We start from the raw sequence: 24,995 nt of genomic DNA, 5'->3' as shown, positions 1-24,995 counted from the left end.
GCACTGGCAAAATGATAACTATGCGAAATAACCTTGGGTGATTACTGAAGTAGCTACCCAAGTACTATGGTTGTACCGGTCAAAGTTCATTCATTTATGTAAAACATAAGTAAAGAATGTTACATGTAGAACTTATGGCTGAACAGCCAGTGATTTACATTCCACTAATGATGGAAATGAGTAGATGATAAGCCTAAGTTTTATACATATTTTGATTTCTTGCAAATCTGATTAAAATTGGTGATACACTACCTTTTGGAGTGTCATAGAGCTCTTCCGGTTTGGTAGTATTAACTGGAAAAACATTTAAAGTTGTTTAAAATAAACATTCATTCCAACCAAAAAGAAGATGAAGTTTGTTTTTTTCTTTCTCGTTTTTTAAATAATTGCAACAAGGACTGCACTGCGAAATGATAACTATGAAAAAAAACCTTGGATGATTATTGTAGTAGCTACCCAAGTAGTATGGTTGTAATGGTCAAAGTTCATTCATGTATGTAAAACAAAAATAAAGATTGTTAAATCTAGAAACTGTGATAGTTTAAAGGCGTCCCCAAGTTTAAGTACCTTTAAGAATAATTTCAAGAAAAAAAAATCTTGAACATTTACAAGAATCTATCTGAATCTCATCATGAAAATTAATATTACGTATATTAACATTATGAAATTGTAAAATTGTGCTGATGCTTTAATGGTTGCAAAGAACTGGAAAATTCAACTTTATTTTCTGCTAAAACCAAGCAATCACTGCTGAGCGGCTCCAACCATCCACTACCTCTTGTTTTGTTATAGTCTTCTTCTATCCCTTTTTGTCTTTTATCTTCACACCATGTAATAAGTTTTCTCAAACACACACACACACTCTCTCTCCCTCTCTCTCTCTCTCTTCCTGTATGACAGCGACTTAAGTGTAGGGATTTGTCCAGGGTGTTTGTTTGGGGTTAATTAGGTTAGTTATAGGTCTCCATATTTCAGGTTCTCTTGTTATTCCTCTTTTTATGTATATCAGTCTATCAATCAAATAATTTGTTGTATGACGTGTGTGTGTGTGTGTGGGGGGGGGGGGGGGGATGCACCCTACAAGCACTGCTTTTTAGCATTCCTCCCCATTTCCAGCATTTCCGTATACTTACAATATTTTGTAAACTTATCCTCTATCATGTATTATGATGAAATTTATGTAATCAATTTCTGTAAAATATTTGTTTCTGTTGGAAATGGAAAAAAAATGAATGAATGAATGAATGAATGAATGAACTTATATCCAGAATTGGCTGATTAGCCAGTGAATTACATTCCACTAATGATGAGAATGAGTATATGACAAGCATATCCTTATACATATTTCCATTTCTTCCAAATCTGATCAAAATCAGTGATACACTACCTTTTGGAGTGTCATAGAGCTCTTCCGGTTTGGTAGTATTAACTGGGAAAACATTTAAAGTTGTTTAAAATAAGCATTCATTCAAACCCGATAGAAGATTAAGTTTCTATTTTTTTTTTTTTCGCAATTGCAACAATACAAAGGTGCATACAGCATGAAATATAGTATCTGGGTTTCCTGGCCAATTTCAAAACTGAGCTACCCACAGGTTGAGGCAAATTTGAATAACCACTGCTGAAAATGTACGAGCACTCAATAATTAGAATGCACAACTGTGCAACGGAGTTGCCACAATAGTTGATTTTAACAACGAAAAACTATTTTGAATGACACATTTGGTTAGAATAAATGCTTCTAATATGAAATTGAATGACAAAACGATGACATTGGCCAGGAAAACCTATATTTACAACAATCTCCGTATTCCCAAATGAGCTGAGTTCCTAAGGACTCAATCTTATTACAGGGAGCACAAATATCACTCACCATTTTCCAACATAAAGATTAGTAGCTTAATATGCACTTGGTGTGCTAAGAACGAGTAACCAGGAATTCACCTGTAAAGTCCTAACAATGAATTCAGAAGATTCATTTTTTAATGATAATGCACTCTGACATAAACTGAGTGTTTCTCTTTGCATCAGGATCAAGTACTCAACCTGCTGATTTGACAAGTTGGAAAAAAAAAGATCAGCAATATAAGAGGAAAAGTACATGGTGTTAGGAGTTAAGAGTCTAAAAATTCTGATGCTGTCAATCTTACCATTCATGTCAAGGTAGAATGATTCACTCGGCTCTTTCACTTCTACGAAGGAAGGAGAATGTGGAGGAGGACGGAAGAGTGGAAGAAAAGGATGAATTGCAGATGTGACAGGTAATGGCCATCAATAACAGAGCAGGGAGAGATAGATAGACAGACAGACAGACAGTCAGAAAGACAGAAAGAAAGCGAGAAAAGAAGGAATACCATAGAGAAATTCAGACACAAAATTGTCTCACACATATTATGTTCGTCAGGAATTTTCCCTACTGAGTGAAAGGTGAAGCATACCATCATATAGTAGTAATAAATTTCAGTTGGATATCATTACCATACCTTTCATATTCCAATACTTTTGTCCCACTGTGAGATTTGACTTAGGCAACTCCCATTACAATTATAAAATATCTATAACTTCAAACAGGATCCACCAAATACCATTATGTAGTGCTTATGAAAATAAGGCTTCATTATCCACAATTCCATGAAAGAGTGAGACAAAAATACAGTGATTGACATTTTCTCAGCTGTTGTTAAAGATATATGACATCTATCTTTAGTGCACTCTCCAGTTCAGCTTTGTTTTGTTTTTGTTTTTTCAATATATCAGGTACAGGCACAAAAAGCTTAGTGCAAGCATTACTTGGGCAATATAACAATTAGTATAGTTTCAATTAGTAGGGCTGTGCAAATGAATTGTTTCAATGAGTGGAACTTGATTTTTGCAATGAAAGATCGATGTGGCTTCATCTGCCAAGTGATATGTTCCAAGTCTTGACCCTTAGTTAACAAGCATTCCTGATGTACAGTAAAAACTACTACAAAAGCTGTTTTGCCAATGTGCTCTGACTTGTGAAGTGATTCAATTACAACCATTACAAAATGTAATTGTCATAGGAAATCAGACGCAAAATATATTGACACAATTTTTATCTTGAAATTTTATTGTACACGAATGCCTACAACTTTGGGGTAAAGCCTTGTATGGGCATTCAAACATTTCAAATACCTTTAGATATTTGAATAAAATTGTTTCAAATAACTTGCTCTCCGACATATGGTTCAAGCTACTGCAAAAATAGTTTAACCCTTCCTATGCTTTGAGTGTTGAATGGCACAGATAACTCTGAAGTGCTTAATACATTGTCTAAAGTCCCTGGCATAAAATGAGTTAATAGTATCATTGAGGGTTTTTTTTTTTCTTTAACTTGTGAAGTCATCCAGTGAGGAGTCTATTTACACACCGATTTTTTTTTTTTTTTTTTTTTTGCATTTTTGAATGAACACACCTTATTTCCTTCTTCAGGTTAATGAACCTTCTGAATAATGCCACAAATGTTTGGATTAATGAACCCTATACATATAAAACCCTTTACTGTATTGGTAGATGGAACTTGTGTGTTTTGGATTAACAAACCTTTGGAATGATGGACCTTATCAATTTTCAGGTTAATGAACCTTCAGAATAAAGTTCATTACCCCATAAAAACATGATTAAACATGATCACAAAATTTGTTTCACAAGCACATAAAACCTCACATAAACCTATGACACGGAGCCACATACTTTGTGCATATACTGCATGTATTAACAGCATTAGAAATTGATATAAGCAGGTACTGTATATGCCATGATATTTAACGAGTCTGATTTTTCATGAATCATGACTTCGTGACAATTTTGTGAGTGGTTAAATTTGCGATCCTGGAGTACAGTACTGAATGGAGGAATGTATGCAAGCCATACACATCATACTTATGGCAGGATCAGAGTTGATATCTTTGGCATGTTTTCAAAATTGTGAGATTTAAATTCGTGAATAGCATCCAGCTCACAAAATTTATGAAAATATGAACCTCGTGAAATATACGGCATATACAGTAATCCACAGCCAAAGTGTTTTTGCGCCATTGTGAATGATTATGAACTTGAAAATGATAGGCCATGGTGTATACTCGGCATAAGATATATATACTTATTGTAAACTACTAACATGCAAATATGAAAAACTAAATCGTGGAAGTCAAATTCAAACTAAATGGGGGGGGGGGGGTGACAATATATACAAATACTCTCTCTCTCTCTCTCTCTCTCTCTTTCTTTCTCTTTCCCCCCTGAAAAAAAAAACAACACAAAAATATATTATTAAATTTGAATCACCATATGAACTGCAAAGATCCCCTAACATTGAAGCACCTATGGCAAACAAAGCTACAATCACAAACATAAAACTCCAAACTGAAATGAAACCAAATGCAAAAGTACATATATTTTTTTTTTCTACAGCCTGCAACTTTTGGACAATTGTCTTGAATGCTAATGTTTAAAACAAAATATGCTTATAAAACAAATGTAGTTCATGCATGTGTAACAGGACACATGATTTGTCTTTTTTAAAATCATTGTAGTAAAACAAATGCCACATAAATCATGTAACTATTTCATTCATCTCTGTATAAATCAAAGTATGTATTTATTTCTACATAATATCTGTTGTATGATATATGATTTATATGTCAGCAGCTTCATGACATTGATATACCTTTGAAAAAGAAAATACCTTTGCACAGTTCTATATCTGTGTATGTTTTTTTTTTATTTCAAAATACAAATTTGAAGCTGATTTACTTAGCAATGAAATATGGTATAATGCATGCATTTTCACCCAATTTTTTTTAATCCATTATAATATGCAATTCCAAGCAGCCCAAACGCATAATGGCGGTAGATATAGCAACTTCTTAGATATGAGCTCTATATCATAAGCATTCTGAGTTTTGCTTTAGAACTGTAATGAAAAAAAATAAAAAAAGAAAGGCTTGAGGATTATAATGACCATTATTATTGCATAATTTACACATGCAGCTGCGTAGCCAGCATACATTACTTGAAGCCAATGAAATCAATATAAATACCCTACCCGAGTCAAACTCCAAGTACAGCTCTTCATGCTCATCTTTTACTGAGGTTTTTACTGAGGCTGAGGCTATTAAAATAAAGAAAACAAACATCATATGATTCATATGTTTTCAACCAAAGCCCTTTGAATATTTTTTCATTTCAACAGACATTTCAATATCTTTTAACACATTCTGTGACAAAAGATCATGAAGCCCATTTTTCATTAACAAAATAAAATTTGAATAGATAAATGGTTTTTAATGTTAAATAGCTACATGTCTGTTATAACATGAGAAAGAATATCAATACAACAAATTCTTATCCTATTTATCATTGAGCAGATTTTTCATACACCTGTGGATACCAAGTTCAGTTCAAGAAACTGTGGTCCCACACATTTCGGGATCTGTGCTTGATGTCTCAAAGAAACCTCTCTTACTCTTACTGCACATGGTAAAGCTCCGCATACTTTGTACTGGTTACTTCATTTCCCCTCATCCCCATGGGTGGATCCAGGAATTCTGCAACCCCCCCCCCCCCCAAATCCACCACTGATCGATACATTCACAATCTCAAAGAACTGCTAACAACTTCATATAGTTCCTATTATCATAGAAATATGATGTGGTTTAAAGACCTATCATTGTTTTCAGGCAGAACAAGTATGGTGACATACTTGTATGTCGTATTCACAACTGAAAACAAGATAAGAAAATACAACAACAACAAACAAATTGGCACAGAGAGACAATGATTTGTGTGTATGTGTGTATGTGTGATTTTTTTTTCTGCCTGCGCAGTTTGTCCTGTCTCCCATGATATACAAGTGGTGTTCACAGGAGCTGTGGTAAAACACAGCACAAAATCACAGCTCTCGTTCACACATTGTCATAGATGTAAATGACACTTTTGAGAATGGAGAATCTTTCACAACTTCCATTTGACATGACACATTCTGTGTCAATATCACCTCTTGCATCCTGAGGAAACTATTCCTTATCTAATTACCCCCCTCCTATTTCTTCCACTGACCTCCCCCCCCCCAAAAAAAAAAAGAGAAAAAATCTGAGGTTTAGTATTCAGTGGAAGAAACTGAATGGAGTTACTTCAGATTTACCTATCTACATTTCTGGGTTTTTGTTTTGTTTTGTTTTTCTTTTTAGAAATTTCCTGAGCACACTATTACTTGCACTGGGTACTTCTCTCATACTCTCTTCTATATCACCACAATGACAAGATGTGATGACAAGATTAATATAAAACACGGCAAGTGCCAAAATGTGTCTCGCCCATTTGCGTAGAATAAATTAATGTTTTTCTTACTCCCGGAAGTTCAACTCCCCAGGGACATTTACCAGCCAAGTTTGGTCACTAACGGACTCACAAACGGACATAGGGATCAAAAGTTATGAGCCATAATCAAAATGCGCCGTAAAAACTTAACATTGGGCCCTAAAAGTACGTTGACCCCTGTCTGTGACCTTTGACCTTGTGGTGACCTTCAACTCCCCAAGGGTCATCTACTATTAAACCAAGTTTGGTCACAAGCGGACATATACATCAAAAGTTATGAGCCATAATCGAAATGCGCTGTAAAAACTTAACATTGGGCCCTAAAGTTTGTTGACCCCCTGCCTGTGACCTTTGACCTTGAGGTGACCTTCATGTTTAGTAAAATGTGTCACTTTGTATAACCACTCTTCCCTCCAAGTTTGATTGAAATTGAAGTCCTCAGTAGAGAGTTATTCAAGTTTTTGTAGCGTTATGGACGACAGACGGACGGACGGACGCCGCAGGTGACCCCTTAGTCTCCCCTCACTTCCGGTCGGCTCGACAACAAACTTTCTCATATGGACAATTACACCAATTGTAAATATGAGAATATTAATCAGAGGGGTGAAGGTTGAGGTGTGAATTTTCTTCAATTTGTCTCCCTCTACAAATGAAGTATTTGTTAAATTACAGATCAGCAGTTGTGAAAATTCACACCTCAATTACATTGCATGTGTGCAAACTTTACCAAGGGATCAATGCCTTGCTAGTCTGCTATAAAACACAAACATAGGACAACCCAGAGGAGCAATAAGAGAATGAGCTGGGTAAAACTGTCCCTCATCATGCATCAAATGTGATAGTATCATACAGTAGATGATCTTATCCTCCACATCTAGGCAGTTAGATTTGTTTAAATGGTATTGTTCATACCTCTAAAAGTCACATGAACATGGCAGTGGAAATTTATTAAAAAAGCAAAAGGAAACAACTGTCCCTCATCATGCATCAAAAGTGATTTGTGATACTACTCAGGTCTTCAGTACGTGATACTACTCAGGTCTTCAGTGCAGTACAGCAGATGATATCTTACCCTCCACAGTCAGATTTGTTTTGGTGTTGTAAATTGTACATACAAGTCACATGAACATGGTGGTGGAAATTTATTCAAAAAGCAAAAGAAAAACAACAACAACAACAACAACAAAATAAAAAATAAAAGAGAGGGACAGAATGAGTGAGTGAGAAGTAAAATCACAAATGGTTGCCAATAGAGGGTCACTCGGTGACAGGCAAGAGCTTTGGAACATCATAGTTAATCCATATTAAAAGTTCTCCTTCTGATGATTGACATGAAGTTATCTCAACAGCCATGGCCCAGTGAAGTGGTGTGAAATGATTTGTGTGCAACGTCAGTTTCTCAAGAGAAGGCAGCTCATGTCCATTATGTATAATCCAAGCCAAATCTCAGACATGACTCAAACAAAGTAGTTTGATATGATGAATGATGTAATTGTAATGCCGCTTGTACTCATACAAACAGAATTGACTTACCTTCTTTTCACACTCAAGATATGATAATTGTGACCCATATTTAACCATTAATATGAAGCTTTGTTATCATAAAAAAGGATGCCGCACAGTTTTTTTTAACTTTTTCTTTCTTTCTTTCTTATTTCTGACCTTTGTATTTTTACCTGCATTGACCTATTTTACACAACAGAGTTTTTCTAAACCATAATGAGTATGTAGGGAGGTCTTTGAGAAGTAGTAAAGTAAGAAAACAAAGAAGTTACTATGAAGTACACATGCCCAGTACTGGTAATTCTAATTCTATCAAGTCTTCATTGATGTTTCCACATATACCACACATTATGACGGTTGTAGATGATACATATGTATATGATGTCGATAGAGTTTAAAGTTCTAAACATTAGGTCAATGCTAAAACAATGCAATTGCCTGGGGGAAAAGAAATTATTGCATGTATATCAGCATCTTCAAAAGGTGCAGAAAACATCTCTTACCATCCATATCAAGGTAATGGGATTCGTCTTGCCCATGCTCTGTGCAGTTGCATGCAATGTAGCCATTCAAAGTGCATTGTGGGAGGTACATAGACAAAATAGTACAAAACAGGAAAGTGGATAAATACACATATCGAAAATCATTGTGCATTCTTGTCTAACAAATTTGCAGATATTATCACGACTGTGACTTATAGAAGGTTCGTGCACATGTGCAGAACTACTGCTCATCCTTTGTACAGTCCCATCAACTTCAAATCATGTACACATGCAAACAAAGCAAGTTCAAACAGTCAGAGCATAAAATGGGTTACAGGCAGAATGGAAAGGATCTCTCTCTTTCTTTGACGATCAGAGAATAGCAAATTTCTCACAAGAAATTACACAAGAGAATATTGTGAAAATACCACTTAAAATTCATACCCATTTTACAGTATGAACTGATTAACAATTCATTGTAATTATTTTGGTACCTCTATCAAACTGGTTCGTATTTGTTCATGATTATGTACAAGGACACATCTGATGGTTGACGATAATGAAAATAATGTATTTGTTCGAAACTTAATGCACTGAAGGTGGAGAGATGCGATTGCAAAAATGCTGATTGTAAAATGACAGCAACTGTATCCTTACCATGCATTTCCTCGTACACTAATTGGCCTGTAACCATGGTGACGGATGGCATGCAAGAAGGCAGGGTGTATTTTAGAAGATGTAACCGAAATAAGGAAGAAATGGGGTAACAACATAACATCATTAATAAAATGCAGCAATTACTGCAAAATTTTAAAAAGAAAAAGAAAGATAAGACAGTGATGTACACAATCAAAATAACATTATCCTGTATCAAAAACATTCATAATTTATTCACTAAATTAATAAAGGCTGAATAGATAGTGGAGTTCCCTGAAGTTTGGCTGAGATATCCCAATGATAAGTTTGTATCAATAGAAGAAGAAACAGTATTGAATCAAGAACAAAGCAATGAAACTTGGAAGAGTATTGGTTGTATGATACCATAGCTAGGATGCTCAACTTTTATTTTCAGTGAATGAAATACTATAGCATCGAGATGGAATGTTCAATTTCATTGCATGGTGTTTCTTGTATTCATAGCATTTTCTATATATGTGAGTAACAAATAATTTCCCTTTAGTCAAATTTGACTACTCTGTTGGAATATTTATTGATCTGTTTCTTTGATTTCTTTTCTGTTTTCACTCCACAAATGCTGGCAGCTTTTTGAATGCAATGGATTCACTTCTGGAAACAACAACAGCAAAAAAGAAATTTTTGTTATAGCCAGAAAGTAACAGAACTGAAGAGAAAATATTGTATTCTGTGATAATGTCAAACTTAACGGGTAATCAAAACTCACAAATAAAAAAACTGCTCAAAGCACAAAAGCAATATACTGTTCCCAAACCTATTCAAGGTAAAAAATTATATGAAAAACTTATTGTGGTACATTTGCAGTGAAGCATGCATTCTGTTTACATAAAACATATTTTAGAGAGAAAATAAAGGAAGGAACAAGATCATATATACAGGATTTACTTACCACCCATCTCAAGATAGTGATCCTCTGTAACAGCTGTACATGATGTGAAGGAACAAATTTGTTACTAATTAAGTATGGTACATATCGTCGGCAGTCATCCGAACCGTCGTATACACAATTTTCATGTAAGAATAATATTTCGAGATTTGAGAATCATGTTTGAAGTTTACTCATTTTTCAATCATGACTGCTACACTTTTATGCCAGGCATTTCCTATCATTTTTGAAATACGTCAGACTTTAATTCTTACTCTAATGAGTGGTGTTTTCATCAAATTGTATTTTTAGAAATTATGCAAAAAATCGCAAGGGAGCCTCATGTACTTGCTTTTTCAGCTTGCTAACACCATTGTCATTTACCATGTTTACGACAGTTTTGTTGACAGTGCGCACAGTACTTGCAGTCAACGAACCATTGTATACCACTAATATTACGCGCAAAGTCAATGCACCCGATATATAACATTTTGCTTGACTGTGCGCACTGTTTATGGTCATTTGAACTGTTGTATAAAATAGGAGAGGATGGCATGTCGCTGTTTTTTTTTTTACACGTGCGCCTGTAAGATGGGGAAATGAACAAAATGAAATGACAAGACTTTATAAAAGTCATAATTACACAAAAATTGCATCAAATTCAAAACTGAAAATTTCACATTACGAACAACGGAATGTCCACTACCGAAATGACTGAAAATCTCAAATTGAACATCTGACCGAAAATCGGGATATGCTATGATGGTACGGATGACTGTCAACGATATACACCATCATAAATCAATTGCATATACTGGCTCAGAGCATACCAAATCATATTCAAGTGAAAGCATTATTTTTCTAATCAAAATGCACTGTTGTGGAGAGATGGCCATCATTTAATGCATCAGATAAAAATCAAATAAACCAATGAACAAATACCAGACTGCTTTAGAAGAGTGAAACGTGAACTCAACTTGAATGTGTGAACACAGCATAGAAATATCAGCACAGAGTAACAATTGGATAAAAATAGAACATCTACAAGGTATATGAACAAAGTTACATAATACTGAATCTCATTGTGACCACTCAAAGTGAGAAGTCATGAGGATAATAACATATAATATATATTGTTCTTCAAAACAATCATAAAATAACTTTTTTCTACTTGTTCATGAACAATCATAACAGTAGTTACGTTCACATGTTAAGGTCGAAAACTCAACTGTTGATGATTAGCTCCAAGTTTCATGAATTCACGATGCGAGTTCACACGTGCACCTAAACTTTAAGATAAAACTTATGAGTGAATCCCGATCAATGATTACCGGTATACTGGAAGTGCAGAGACTTCGCTATGACCTTATGCCCATACAAAATAGCACAACTGGAGGTTGACCCAGAAGCGAACGAGAAGCGAGGCTCACGCTAACTCACAAGCCCCTTGATTATTGTGTCCACACAGAGTGAAACTACGAGTGGGGACCCCCCCCCCCCCCACAGCTCGTGGATAGAGCGTAAACCCTAAGATATCTTGTGGTTCTAATCATTGACTAAACTTAAAGATTGCTAACTTTCGAGTGCATCCACACGCCGCTGAACTGCAAGCTAATCATAGCGAGTTTTTGACCTAAACTTAAAGTTTTGGAACAGCGTGTGAATGTAACTACTGTTCGGGCGACAAAACCTCATATCTCACAAACGTTAGCATTTTGGAAAGCAAAAAAAAAAAAACACCACAGCTAAATTACTTTAACAAAAGGGATCATTTTTCCTTTGACATATCATGGTAGCTTTATTTTGGGGTAAGACAGCTAGGACAATTAATCCACAAGAGTGATTTTTACCATTGAAATTAATCGAGATAACAAGGTCTGTCACCCCAGCTATGATAAACCATTTCAGGCAAAGCAAAGAAAAGACAAGAATAAAGCTGTCAGGGAGTACAAAACAAAACAGTTTTAATTAATTCCAAATCCTGTTGCTCTATTTTCTTCTCATTTTCTCTGTTTTCTTTTTTTTTTTTGGGGGGGGGGGGATTTCAGGAGTCCCATACTTGTATGACTATAATATCTATTTGATATTGTCATAAGGGTTAAAACAAATTGTAAAACAGCTTAATAAATTGGTCTTGTGCATGACATGTGGCAATGTCAGAGGACACACAAATGATAAGGATGTGTATTTTGGCTTGAGAATACAGAAAAAGATTGAAACGGCTTACCTCCACCTCCTCCCATGTGAACATAGTGACCTTTCTTTCCACCCATGGGAGTGTACACACTATCGTTGGTGCCTCCAGCTGGGCCCATTGGCAGGTACAAGTCTGAGTCCGGGTTTCCACCCTGACTGTGATACTCGGCCATTTCAGCCTGCTTGATCATTTCGTCCACTACGTCCAAGGTGGTGCCGGTGATGCAGCGGGGTCCATCTCTGGCATCCACGAGGCGCCAGTGACCATATCCCGGTATCCTATCCTTGAGCCGAACCAGCTCACTCTCCTCCACACCACACAGGAGCCCCACCACCGAGTTCCGGCCAGTGATCTCTGAGATCTGCGCCGTGGCCGTCTCGATAAACTTGGGAGAAATGATAAGCACCTGTACCCTCGAGTTACAAATGTTTTGGATGGTGTTCTCGTGCGTGGGAAACTCAGTGATCTCCTCCGACTGCAAGTAGACATCAAAGGGGTTGAAGATATCGAAGAGGTATTCGCACCAGTTGATGACATCTGACATGTAAAGGATTGTCAAGTCGAACACCGTGTCTGTGCCAAAGAAGAAAGGAGGGAAATCTGTCATACTACGGATAACCAATAACAAAATAGTTCAAATTTGAATGCTATGAATGGAGCAAGCATCTCTGTATAGTGTCTTAAAGGACAAGTTCACCTTCATAGATATAAGGATAGAATGAATGCAGCAGTATCAGTAGAACAGTGAAATTTTGAGGGAAATTTGACAGTCCAGTCAAAAGTTTCAGTGCCTCTATCACTGGATCAGGAGACTACTACAGCTTGTGATGTCACAAGCATAGAACAATACACAGAAAATATAAAGAAAATTCAACAAATTTTCATTCTTTTTTGCATAATGATAGAGCATCTGACTTGGCTCTTTCAGAAGGCAGAGGAAATAATATTACCCTGAACATACGTCAGTACCGATTCAAGGAAATGTGTATTTAAAAAAAAAGAAGAAGAAATTATGTGGAATTGTGGATTTGAACAAGCTGTCTCATTTTTTTCTCAAAGTTTCACTGACGTGTTCTACTAATTTTGTTACATTCACTCAATCCTTTGGATATGAAGTTCAAAGTATCTATTTTAAGTGTAATATTTTGAGGAGGTCAGACACCACCATCTTCATCTTGATAAATAGTTTACATAATCTGTCAAAAATGAAGAACACTGCTATCCCCTAAATTAGGCAAATGCAATATATTGGTTCTATCCTCTTTATCATGTCTACTAAAGTACTATCAACACTTATTAATTTGACTGGTGCTTTTATATATCGATGTACGGCAATTTGTCTATCAGTTGCAATAAAAACAACTTGGGCCAAGAATTTCATTAATTTGAGCAGAGACTACAGCCACAAATACCTTAAAATTAAAAAACATTTTCTGCTTGCCTTTACTGAGTACATTTTATTTTATAAATATTAAATGTACGAAGTAAAAAGCAGACAAAAATAGGACAAAAAGAGAATATTACAGTATTGCGTTTTCTAGCATTAGCATAATTTTTTACCCCCAAATCTGTGACTTCTACGATTGTAGTCAATTTCTTTTATTGCCTATAGTGACCAAACTTGAAAATGGAGTATATCTTAAGGTGCCAAATCAGGCAACCAGGTAAACCAATGACAATTTTAATCACAGTCCACCTCCCTGGTGTAACACATGTAACATAAAGAGTACATGATATATCTCAAGCAGGGGTTGGACAGGTCTACGTGAAGCGTATTCAATTGCTCTCTACAGTCAGAAGCTCTGTTTAATAACCCTGACTGACTCACAACCGAGTCATACCTTCCCCTACTTTTTGTGCCATTGCAGCAAAACAGCCAAAGCTGAGAAAGTGTTCACAGCAGCCAACTGGAATAGTAACTCCGGTTTGGGCTATGAAAAAAGATCTTTATAAACTGAAAAAAAAGGAAAAAAAGAAGAAACTTTTGACAGCAACAAGTTGTAGTCTCTTTAACAGACCTGAGTTCACTGGACTGAGCACAGCATGGTAGGGATCTTTTGTGCACATGGCACAAGATACAAAAATGATAACATAGTTTTAATTGCATGAAAACTAGTAGGCACATAACTTTTATAACAGAAGACATCAAACGATTATGACCTATTGCACTGCTAAATTCAATCAAAAGAGCAAATTGAGATGTAGTTGTTGCTTCAGCTGTGAGACTGAACAATGACATGATGATAAAGTGTATGACATTTTATTAACTTAAAATAAATGGCTGTTTGGAAGCTGTTGACCACACTAGTGATTTACTGAATTTCTTAGTGTTCTAATCAGAAGCAAAAGTAATTTTATGTGAGTATACAACACACAAAGATCCACATGAAAATATCCAATCTGTGCGATAAACGCCTTTCGATAGTACCTGTCGACTAGTCTAAATTCAAGACGCATACACTTTTTTGTGCAATTTGGAATATTCTTCTTGTCATTATTTCTACTCGTAGAGAGCTTTACACTCGCATATTTTCAGAAAACATTACTACAACAATGCTCTTCCATGTCACAAAGTAAATTTTCAGGGTATTGATAGACTTTAAGCTTAATCCTGCATTGCCAGTCTTTGATGACTGCTGACATTTTCAGGATTTCTTAAAGTTTAACTCTCATTACTGGCAAGCATACTAGCAAAATATCAACAGTATTTTCAGGTGATGGGACTGGCAGGGTTATAAAACAACTATGGTTTGCATTATAAATTAAAAAGAATTGTACACACTATGCATTTGGTGGGTTTTGTAGACTATTCCAAAAGCCTCACAATAGTAGTCATACATGTACCTATGGTAGCTTATGTCTAGATAACTCTTGCTCACCTAGAAGAGAATCAATGTTGACAGTTGAGAGAGTCTGTTCATTTGTACACTTATTCATTTCAATTCAATTCATATTTATTTCATGTAAACAGATAAAAAACATTCAGACAAAGGTACAGATATATGAATTCAAATTGAAAACACAAATGTGATAGAATGTGGAGACAGCAAGAATAAGTTTTATGAATAGCTGCCACCATGACAAAAGTATTATAATGAAAGTCAAGTTTGAGTCAAAGGAATACATGACAATAAAAACCAAACTAACCAAAAACACAGATTAAGAGAAATACAATAGACACATTTTAAGAAAAAAAAAATGAACACAGGTTTAGTAATACCTGAATACATAGATCATATTTGTTTTTTCCATTACAAAAAGTGCGGTGACATTCTCCATAGGAAACGAGCATTTTCAAACGGTATAGGACATTTACATGGACTCTTGACTTTATGAACTCATACATCCCAGAATATGTCTTTTTGCTTAAATGCACCTGGTTTTTATGAAAATCTAGATTTCAAACTTGCTCTACATACCTCATTTGTAGAGTTTTGTGAAAATTTTACAACGGTACCTTTCGAGTTGAAAATTAGGTATCATTTCTCACTCAAACGCAATCAGCTCTACAACAACACGAAATTTTACATTGACGGCGCAGTGTGCCAACTGTGAGCCTGAAGGCCATTTTGGAAGGGTTATTTTACTGCCATACCTCTTGTTTTTGTACAATGCACCTGCCTAGTGAGTTGCAGCAAATACTCACGTGTATTTATACTGAGTTTGGAGGAATTTCGTGAAACTTCGCCATTGGTACCTTTTCAATATTCATAAACCATGTCAGTTTAGCCCCGAGTGAGTAACCCACCAATATGTTCATACACCAAAGCAATGGCGCGTCCTTGCGTGCTTCTCACTTGAATACGCTACGCTGATTGGCTAAATGTCATTGGCCTTATGAGGTTGCATCGGGTCAACGCATGATCGTGACGTAGCACTTATGCAAATTCGTGACATGACAATAGGTGCGCGCGTCTTTATTACTATTTAGATTTCATTAATACATTAGCTCAATGTAGCATTTGCGGTGCATGATTGCATCATTAATATGTATTATTCTTTAACGCTCAAGGCACTGTGATTGGTGGTATGCAAATGACGGATCTACGTCATAGCTCAGTATCTTGTTTGTCACCGTTCGCCTGTAGACTTTTTGTAATGCAATAGTGTTTTATTTGTGTGTTAAAAGTTTGCTTGGTTTTGTTTAGATGGGCTGTTGGGTTGACAGCTTGAAAATCATGATTGAAGGGAGCTGTATTGAGAATCCCTTCAAACTATATCATCCATGCCCAACAGCTTTGGAACTTTGGGGGAGTGGCACCATTCATTCTGCCTGAAATTCCTCACCTCTGGGTCTTGAAATAAGACTAGAACTATCAGACATCTACTTCCTCTTTTAAGCCCCTTGATGGCGGCTAAAAATACCCAAAGTATATGCATTACCCCTCTGTGCATAACCCCATACACATGCACAGATCTGTACATTTGAAATACCTCACTGCTTCAGACATTTTTATAACATATTTAATTTTTTTTTTTTTTAATCAAAGATTGGGCCTGCATCCTGCTCAGGTCTCATACATCTCTACAGCTTTTGACAATTTCATCTAGTATTTTGTTAGGATATTGTTCACAATTTCTCAACTGACATTCTTGTAAAACAGCACATACATTGTAATAACATCGATTATGAAAAAAAGAACAACTCTACAACTTTCTTTATCCTCCTTTATCCCTATTTTCCTTAACCCTTTATCAACTGAAGATTCCATACATAATGGCTTATTGCTCCCTAGAGGGTACAGCAATATTACTCTCATTTCGACAACTTTCTACATTATGTAAAATAGCTCACTGCATGTTTATTTTTTGTCTTTTATAGATTACTGTGTTTGAAAGCTTATTAAGAATTTAAACCAAGAGAATGGTGTGTCACAGAAGTAATTCTGACACACTTTTGTTGACCTTTGACCTCTTTCAAATTACATAATTATACATTCTATATGAAAACAATAAAAATGGTAAAGTATAAAACTATTCAAAAAAGTGGACAGGTGGTTTCGGGCATTTTAGGAAGTTCTAAGAGTGGAGATTTCAGGTGGTTCAGTTACTAATGGGTTGAAGTGCAACAGCATTAATGTAAAATTTTAATGTAATTTTTTTTTGTGAAAAAGTTACCCCAACAATCCCAACATTGGTCTAAAGACTTGCCTGACAGAGCCATACCATTTCAAACTGTATATCTCACACAGGATCTTTTAGTGTGTACAAGGTAAATAATTTGGGGCTAATCAGGATTAAACATTCACAGACTCTGATGCAATGATGTCATTTTATGAAAAATCTCTTAATGTCATACACACAGAGAAGCGTAAAGCTTAAAGTTATGAAGCCACTGTCTACAATGGAAAAAGAAGCTGAAAAGAAATAAATCAAGAAATGGAAAAGTAGTTGCTTTCTAAGTTTCTGTCACTATTCACATCTAGGGACAGTCTCACAAGAATGCTTGTAACAACACTTAAGTTGTGCAACAATTACAGAATTGCAACAGCAGTAACACCAGAAATTTGTGCATGCATGATATTTTTGTGAATTTTGTGAGGGACCAAGATTCGCCAAATTAAAACGCGTGCGACAGTTCTTGTCCGCACTACATGCATTGATTGTCAGTGGCAATTTGTGAAAAAGGTCATCAGCTCTAATTCGTGAAAATTTCTTGCCGCAAATATTTCTGATTTTACAGTAGGCCCTATGCACAACTGATTAGTGTTTCCTGCCTGCTGCTGTTGAAATTGCTTGCAACTAACATTAAATCACTGGAAACCTTTCCGTGAAATGAGTTCCCTTTCAGAGTATGGGAATTACCATCATGTCATCAGAACTGAAATTAGTTCCTGGTGCAGATAGAATTACAGATGTGTCCAGTAACAACACAAACATACGCTCACTTTACTTTGTCTTTCGCTGATCACATTAGAAAAAAGGATGTTGTTTTAATAAAGTGAAGCTGAGATGACCCATCCACTGACACATCCTTGTTTTGTCGTTTGATTTTTTTTAAAATCCAAGAATAAAGCAAACCACAGAGAAGATGATTGCATAAGTTTGCGATCATAACAAGGAAATACGCACGGCAAGTGATTCTAACCAGTTACGTTAGTAATTCCGTAAATCTGATTGCTGTATGTGTATCAAAACTGAATTGAGTAAACAAATACCCCTTTATTTCTCACATTAATATATAATCCCTTGCACAAAACAAGTGTCCACTTACATATTTCGAATCGCACTTTCTATTATTCTTATGAGTATGCATCTCTCATTTTGTCTCAATATCATATCACTCCTTTTCTTAAAGCATTCTACTTCCGTCTTTGCTGGTCTGAGGTAGGAAGTGGACATTTCTAAGAAGTCAATTAATTGATTTAAAAATCTCCTAATCTTAAAGGGGATGGCTAGTAACTGATCAGTGGGAATCAGCGGGAATGTTGAAGGATGATTGTTCCAATCCTTGTGGGATCAATTTAAGAGTACATTATATCTATTGTTGTGTGAAAATTATTTGCTTCAGAATGGTCTCATATTCAAGTAATGTGCAGCTCAATGTTTCCAGGTTAGCATGCCTGTACAGTGACAGGACGATTGTTAACGGGCCATTGACATGGACACGGGACATGGACTTATTTGCATAGCCATTCTGAAAAGATTCATCAAATTTTTAATTACAATGATTTGCACAGTACGCATCTAACTACAAATATAAATTATAGCGTAAAACCCAAATGTTCATGTGCATTTTAATTTTGCGAATTTTGTGAGAGCCAAGATTCGGCAAATATCTTGCTTTCATACAGTATTTATTCTCTGTATGTCTTGCAATCTATTTGCTTGAGAAGGGAATTTGTCTCATTCCAACTAAAATAAGATACACAATCCTTATACGTACTGTTTAAAAGAGTTTGACTTTTCATAGCAATCGAAAAAAAAAATAGGAGATCTGATTATATGATCTATGAGTGTTGAGCTTCCAGATTATTAAAAGGCATGAATGAACAAGATTAGCTGAAAGTTTATTATTTGCAGTTTCATATTCAGTGGTCACTTTGTTGACCAGAGAAATTAAAGACCAACCAATGAGGGTGTGACATGAGAGAAAGCAGATGCTAGAGTAATAAGGAATTTTTAAAAAATAGAAAAATCAGGTTATGTTCATCATTTTGAAGGTTCATTCATTTGAAAATGAATAGGGTTTGTTATTCCGAAACAAACAAATTCTGTATACTTAAATGTTTGTAAATATCCAAAAATAGAAAAGGATTCATTTATCCGAATATTTGTGGCATTATTCCAAAGGTTCGTAATTCTTATAATTAATCAGATTTTATATTCCAAAAGTTCGTTAATCAGAGAATGAAAATGGATATTGTTATTCCGAAGACTCGTTAATCCGAAGACGGAATGAAAAGAAGGTGTGTACTAACAAACCCTTGAATTACAAACATTATTTCATTATCGGTCTTACAAATCTCACAGGAGTAACGAATGCTTTTACTATATTTTCAGATTAGAGAATTTTCAGAATAACAAACCTTAATTTATTTTCGGAATTTGGATGACCAAACCTCATATAATTTTCTAATCAGACATTACGAACCTTCAGAATAACAAACCTTTGGAATAATGAAACTTTGGAATAATGAACTGTAACTGGAAATCATATGCCACAGTAATGAATAAAACAAAGCAAAGCATGCATTTCACCCAGGGGGTTTACTAGTACAATGTCATAGTACATGGTGTAACTATATCATAAACCAAATCATGTTGTCACAATAGAAATCATCATGTTGACTTGAGTACATCTTTACCTGCTCCAGGCATGGCCATCGTGCTGCAGTATCCTCGTCCTACTCTGATGGTGCCAACTGTGGGATGAGTCCGATCAAACCCTGTACAGTAAGTGGGGTAAAGGGATACACACTTCAGTGTAACTGACTAGGTGTCAAAGTCCTAGTTCACCTGTGATAATTACATTGATTATCAATCATGAGAGAATTCAACAATGTTTGATCTGAAAGATCTTAATGCTTCAATCTCCCTTTGTATTCCAGAGGGTACAAAAGTTCTCAGTACGAGAAACCCACAAGGGTCCACAACAACTGTAATCATGAAATAAAGATTTACTGAAATTTTCGCAGTGTTGAAATTTTTTGTGCATTTCGCGCAACCAGAAACTAGCATGAAAATAAAAGCACTTGAATATTTTTGCTCGCAATTTGTTCTAGTAGTTCGTGTCCTGATTCCACAGAGTTAAAAGCATAATGTGAAATTCATCTTACCCAGCCAAGCGCAAAAAATTACTCAAGTGAAAATATCCCTTTTTACAGTATGTGCATGCTACATTGACACAAATATATTTATGCAATGTTATTTCAAAAATGTAATTCAAATTACAGAGACTTTGTTCACTATTTGTGATTTCGTATAATTTCTCTGACTTCATCTTCTTTTAATGTTCCTGTTCTTCTCCTTCCTTGACAAACATTACTTATGTGTTGTAAACTACTGTATGAGTTTTCATATTTTACTGCCGACTTCCCAAACTTATACTCCTTTACCAGTGTACAAAATTTGCACGCTCCATGACAAAAAGGAGGATTCATAAACTTGACTGTCTCCAGGTATTGCTCTTTTAAAGTATGTTCTGCAATCTGTACATAATTCCTGACTGACTGTAAAATTGCAATAAAAGGGCAAACATACACCAGGGAGGTGGGACCTCCCTGCATACACACAGCTCTTCCTATCTTGTCCACTATGGTACATATGTATATTATACGCTGCAGTTTGCGGTGGTTTTATTCCACCGGAGGGGGGGGGGGGGGGGATCATTGATAATCACGAAAATAGCAACACACCAAAACATGACACAGGTGCAATGTCCATTTTTTCCAAGATGGAAATTACATCTTGAAGGGGGGGGGGGGGATTATTTCTTGAAGAGTCATCACTGTGGGTCTCATCGAGAAGTTTAACCACTTGCAAAAATGTAGCAATATATGCAATGCATTATTATATGTACCCCCCAACACGTAGCATATACACTATAAACGGCAAACAAATAGGCTAGTCATCAGAACTATATCTATTACCATCATTATTTCATCACCATTATCATCATGGCAGTCACTGTAATTATCAATATTATCATTATCATTGTAATTATTGCTAATAGATTGTAACTAATAATAATAATAATAATACATACAATTTCTATAGCGCCATTCTCCACTTTAATTAAATGCTCAAGGTGCTTTAAATCGAAGCAAAAAGACTGAAGAATATCATTTCAATTACTACAATGTGTACTACTAATTACTAGTATTTGAAAAATAATACATACATTACTAATAATAGTAATCATCATCAAAACTACAACTTTATGGTTAAGAAGACCCACAATCACAAAAGTTTGAGGCAAAAACATGGTCAAATGTGAGTATATGATAGATGGAATATAAAGGGATGTATTGAGCAAATTTCACACTATGAGCATATTGGAGCAGGGGGTGGGGGCACTAAGGGCCGTCATTTAAGCCCTTGGGGCTTCAGAATGCATGTGATTGTGATGTATGAATGTATGCATTACCATAGCATGCATGTATGTGTGCATGTAATGTATGAAATTATATGTGCACATAATGTATAAATAGTATGTGTGTGGATATGCATTACTCTACAGTGATTATGTGCATATACATAACAAAAATGTATGAATAGTATGTGTGTATATAGCTAAATGGTTGTTCTTATACACTGTATGTATGAATTTATGTACTGCTCAATGAATCCATGACAACTAAACTAAACTGTATGATTAATTAAAAGCTTGATAAGCTGAGATGATGTCATCATATCATTCAAACCAACCCAATCGTTTATGAACAAAATTATTGCAAAAGTTGGGGGGGGGGGGGTTGAAAAGCTGGCCAAAAATGTTGATGAGAAGGATGTACATTGTTGTTGTTGTTGCCTTTTTTTTACTTCATGTCATGTCAAAAGAGTAATTCAAGTGAAGATTTGTATAAATGCACTAGATCAATGCACTGGATGGGATCAAGACTTTGTGAGGACATCATGGATGACATATCATCTGGCAGTGCCTCCAGCCAGTGGCATATCAAAGTCTTATCATACTGATACTGTGAGTGATAGTAATTCATGAAAAAATTCAGAATTTAACTATCTTCTTTACAAATTATCCTGGGGCCAATTTTAATGAAACATCTCCATTTTGTTTTACCTTACACTAGTTATTACAAATCTATTTACAAATATGATACCATTGCATTTGTGTTAGTTGTTTTTTTTTCTCTTCCCATTCAAACTAAACAAAGCACCCACAAACTTACTCCTGTGAATATGACTTACTGATGTTTTCATTGTGAGAGACTTGCCCCAACCAGGCTTGTTGAAGTGCACAACTTTAACAAATATGCTCCCTTAATTCACATCTTAGTTTCATATCAAATGTTACTGACGCTACGCCAGAACACTGTCTTGCACGTTCAGATATTAGAATCGAAGACTACAGGAACTGTGAAATAGTCGTGCGTTCCAAAGTAGATAAGTTTGCGATAGTTTGGTTGCGGCAGCTGATCGCATATACAGTGGACGTGGAACAAACTTACCTTCCTTTCGGTACCAAGGCTGATGTGTTGTGATTTATCCGTGTATTTCACGACCGAATGAATTTCTCCATCGTTATATCCTCCATAATCAAATGACTATTTGTCCACTCCTGATCACAAAAATATATTTCCGAGACATCAAAATGGCACGAATGAGAATCGCGAGACTCCGTAGCACAGAAGCGCTAGACCCCACCAACTTCCTACACAAGACAACTGAAACTTTTTCCCAGTGCAGTCCGTGTCAGTATAGTGCACCGCTGCTTACCAGTAGGCGACGAACGCACTGTGGATTGCCGACATTGCGGAACATGTTTTGAGTCACTGTGAAAATTTTGACTACTTGCTTCCTGGTTCGTTTTGGGGTCAAATATAAGAGGTCATATCAACACGGAACACATAATTTATGCAACTTTTTAGTCATTTTCAACTGCTTGCTATCCTCACATATTGATCTCTTAACATGACTTTTACCACAGTACAATCACTTCGAATGCTTTGAAGAGTTTAGCACGCATAACGAGACAGAAGTAAACACAATAACCGCCATCGATCCATTGACGGACTTACCTCGCGGTGGGCAATCCGCGCACTAAAGTTCCATAACTTATACTTCTGGGGTTTTCCCTAATTGCATTTCAAAAGCGACCACAGAACGCTGGGCAGTCCGGGTTGACTGCGTCGCATTCTTCAGACGGGCGATCACTCTTCCCTGGCCTTGGTGTAAAACGCTCGCTTCACGCACCCATCCATCTTCCTTTCTTTCTTTTTTCCTTCCTTCTTTCTATCTTTCTTACTTTCTGTCCTTTTTTTTCTTTCTTTCTTTCAAGTATGAACTGACAACAAACAATGAATAAGATGAAACACTCTTCTAAACCCGCGTAAATTTGATAGTTACCCTCAAAACCAATGTTGACATAACCTTGAGTGAATCACTGAGTTTCACCACGGTTTTGAGTCTGCATGGTATATTCCTAAAATGCTTAAATTTTCAAACATGTTTTCAGGAATGTGAGGCATACGAAACCACGTTCTATTCTATCTGGAGATTTATCTTGTGATAAACTAGAAATGTCGCTATGGCGACTGGTATGCCTCCGCCATAATGCGTGATTCTCCTGATAGGTCTATATACCTGGTAGTACATGTAGACAAAGTGTGATTACATTTTCACAAAATTGGCAAAATATTGAAATTACATGTTTGTCACAAATGTGTTGAATGTTCACCTTCCTTGACCTATGTTTAATTGGATGAATGGGAGAGCATGTATTTGGGGATTTTAGGACTTTTACTTGACTTTGACCCTTTCATAAGTTTATGCATTGAGTAATTTTCAAGGTATGGAGAAAAGGTGCAATTTCTGTATTGAATAGTAAATTGTTACCATTTTCATCTGGCCTTTGACCCTTGCCCTTTGACCCTAAAATTCACAAGAGAATAACTGTCAGGCAAAACATGCATAAACATGTACTATATAAGTTTCAAGATAACTTGAGCCGCTTCCGAGATATGGAGGAAGAAGTAAAGTTCAGCACTTTCACTTGATCTTTGACCTTTTGACCTTTGACCTTTTTTGGCAAAAAGAAAAAAAACTTCCCAGAGAATCCCTAATGGGTTATACATGCATGCAACAAGTTTTAAAAAACAATAACCCCGCATACATTGCATACGAATGAGGGAAATAGACCTTTGACCCCTGACCTTTGACCCCATGAACCCAAAATTCCCTAGATATTCACTGCCACTCACTACATGCATATATACTATGTTCCATGGAGATACCTTGAACCATTTCCAAGATATGGAGAAAAAAGTGAAATTTTAACATTTTACTTGACCTTTTGACCTTTGACCTCATGACCCCAAACTTTCACCAGAGAATCTTAATTGGGTAATACATGTATACACTAAGTTTCAAGAAAACATCTTTAGGCATTGCGTAGATATGGGGGCAATTTTTTTGAGCATTTGGCCTTGACCTTTTGACCTTTGACCTTGAGCATATGCACCCAAAAGTTGATAGGCACAACTTCACCCCCTAATACACATACATGCCAAGTTCCATTAGGATACCTCAAAAGGTTTTTAGTTACGCTGCCCACAAAATTCATTACGGACGGACGGACGGAAGGACGGACGGACGGAAGGACGGACAACCCGAAAACATAATGCCTCCGGCACCACTTCGTGGCGGAGGCATAAAAAATAACATTGTTCCACCTGAAACAGTATGATTTATGTCGGGCACAAAATTTGACGTCGATTTCCGATCAGCT

At 36.0% G+C, this 24,995-nt stretch overlaps 1 protein-coding gene across 12 annotated transcripts in view; it reads right to left on the bottom strand.

Annotated features, from left to right (window-relative positions):
* Window positions 1-23,189, bottom strand: part of LOC139738674 (uncharacterized) — a 100,437-nt gene extending 77,248 nt beyond the window's left edge. For 9 of the 12 annotated variants that reach the window (XM_071649286.1, XM_071649289.1, XM_071649293.1 and 6 more), the window contains exons 1-7: window positions 22,717-23,189; window positions 19,894-19,974; window positions 12,116-12,658; window positions 9,913-9,945; window positions 8,985-9,011; window positions 8,349-8,387; window positions 2,151-2,192 (exon numbers count right to left, since the gene is read on the bottom strand). In XM_071649286.1, the coding sequence (XP_071505387.1) occupies window positions 2,151-2,192; window positions 8,349-8,387; window positions 8,985-9,011; window positions 9,913-9,945; window positions 12,116-12,658; window positions 19,894-19,912 (703 nt within the window). In that variant the 5' untranslated portion in view covers window positions 19,913-19,974; window positions 22,717-23,189. Of the gene's footprint in view, window positions 1-2,150; window positions 2,193-5,068; window positions 5,129-8,348; window positions 8,388-8,984; window positions 9,012-9,912; window positions 9,946-12,115; window positions 12,659-19,893; window positions 19,975-22,716 lie in introns of all 12 variants that reach the window. The other 3 variants (XM_071649295.1, XM_071649297.1, XM_071649287.1) reach the window with 2 other exon arrangements.
* Between the last annotated feature and the right edge of the window lie 1,806 nt (window positions 23,190-24,995).

The sequence above is a fragment of the Diadema antillarum genome, unplaced genomic scaffold, assembly GCF_040938485.1.
Source record: "Diadema antillarum isolate AM-2024a unplaced genomic scaffold, OU_Dant_1.0 seq00000764_RagTag, whole genome shotgun sequence".
Taxonomy (NCBI): Eukaryota; Metazoa; Echinodermata; class Echinoidea; order Diadematoida; family Diadematidae; genus Diadema; species Diadema antillarum.
The sequence above is the reverse complement of the archived record's forward strand: the minus strand, read 5'-3'. Positions and strand labels throughout refer to the sequence as shown.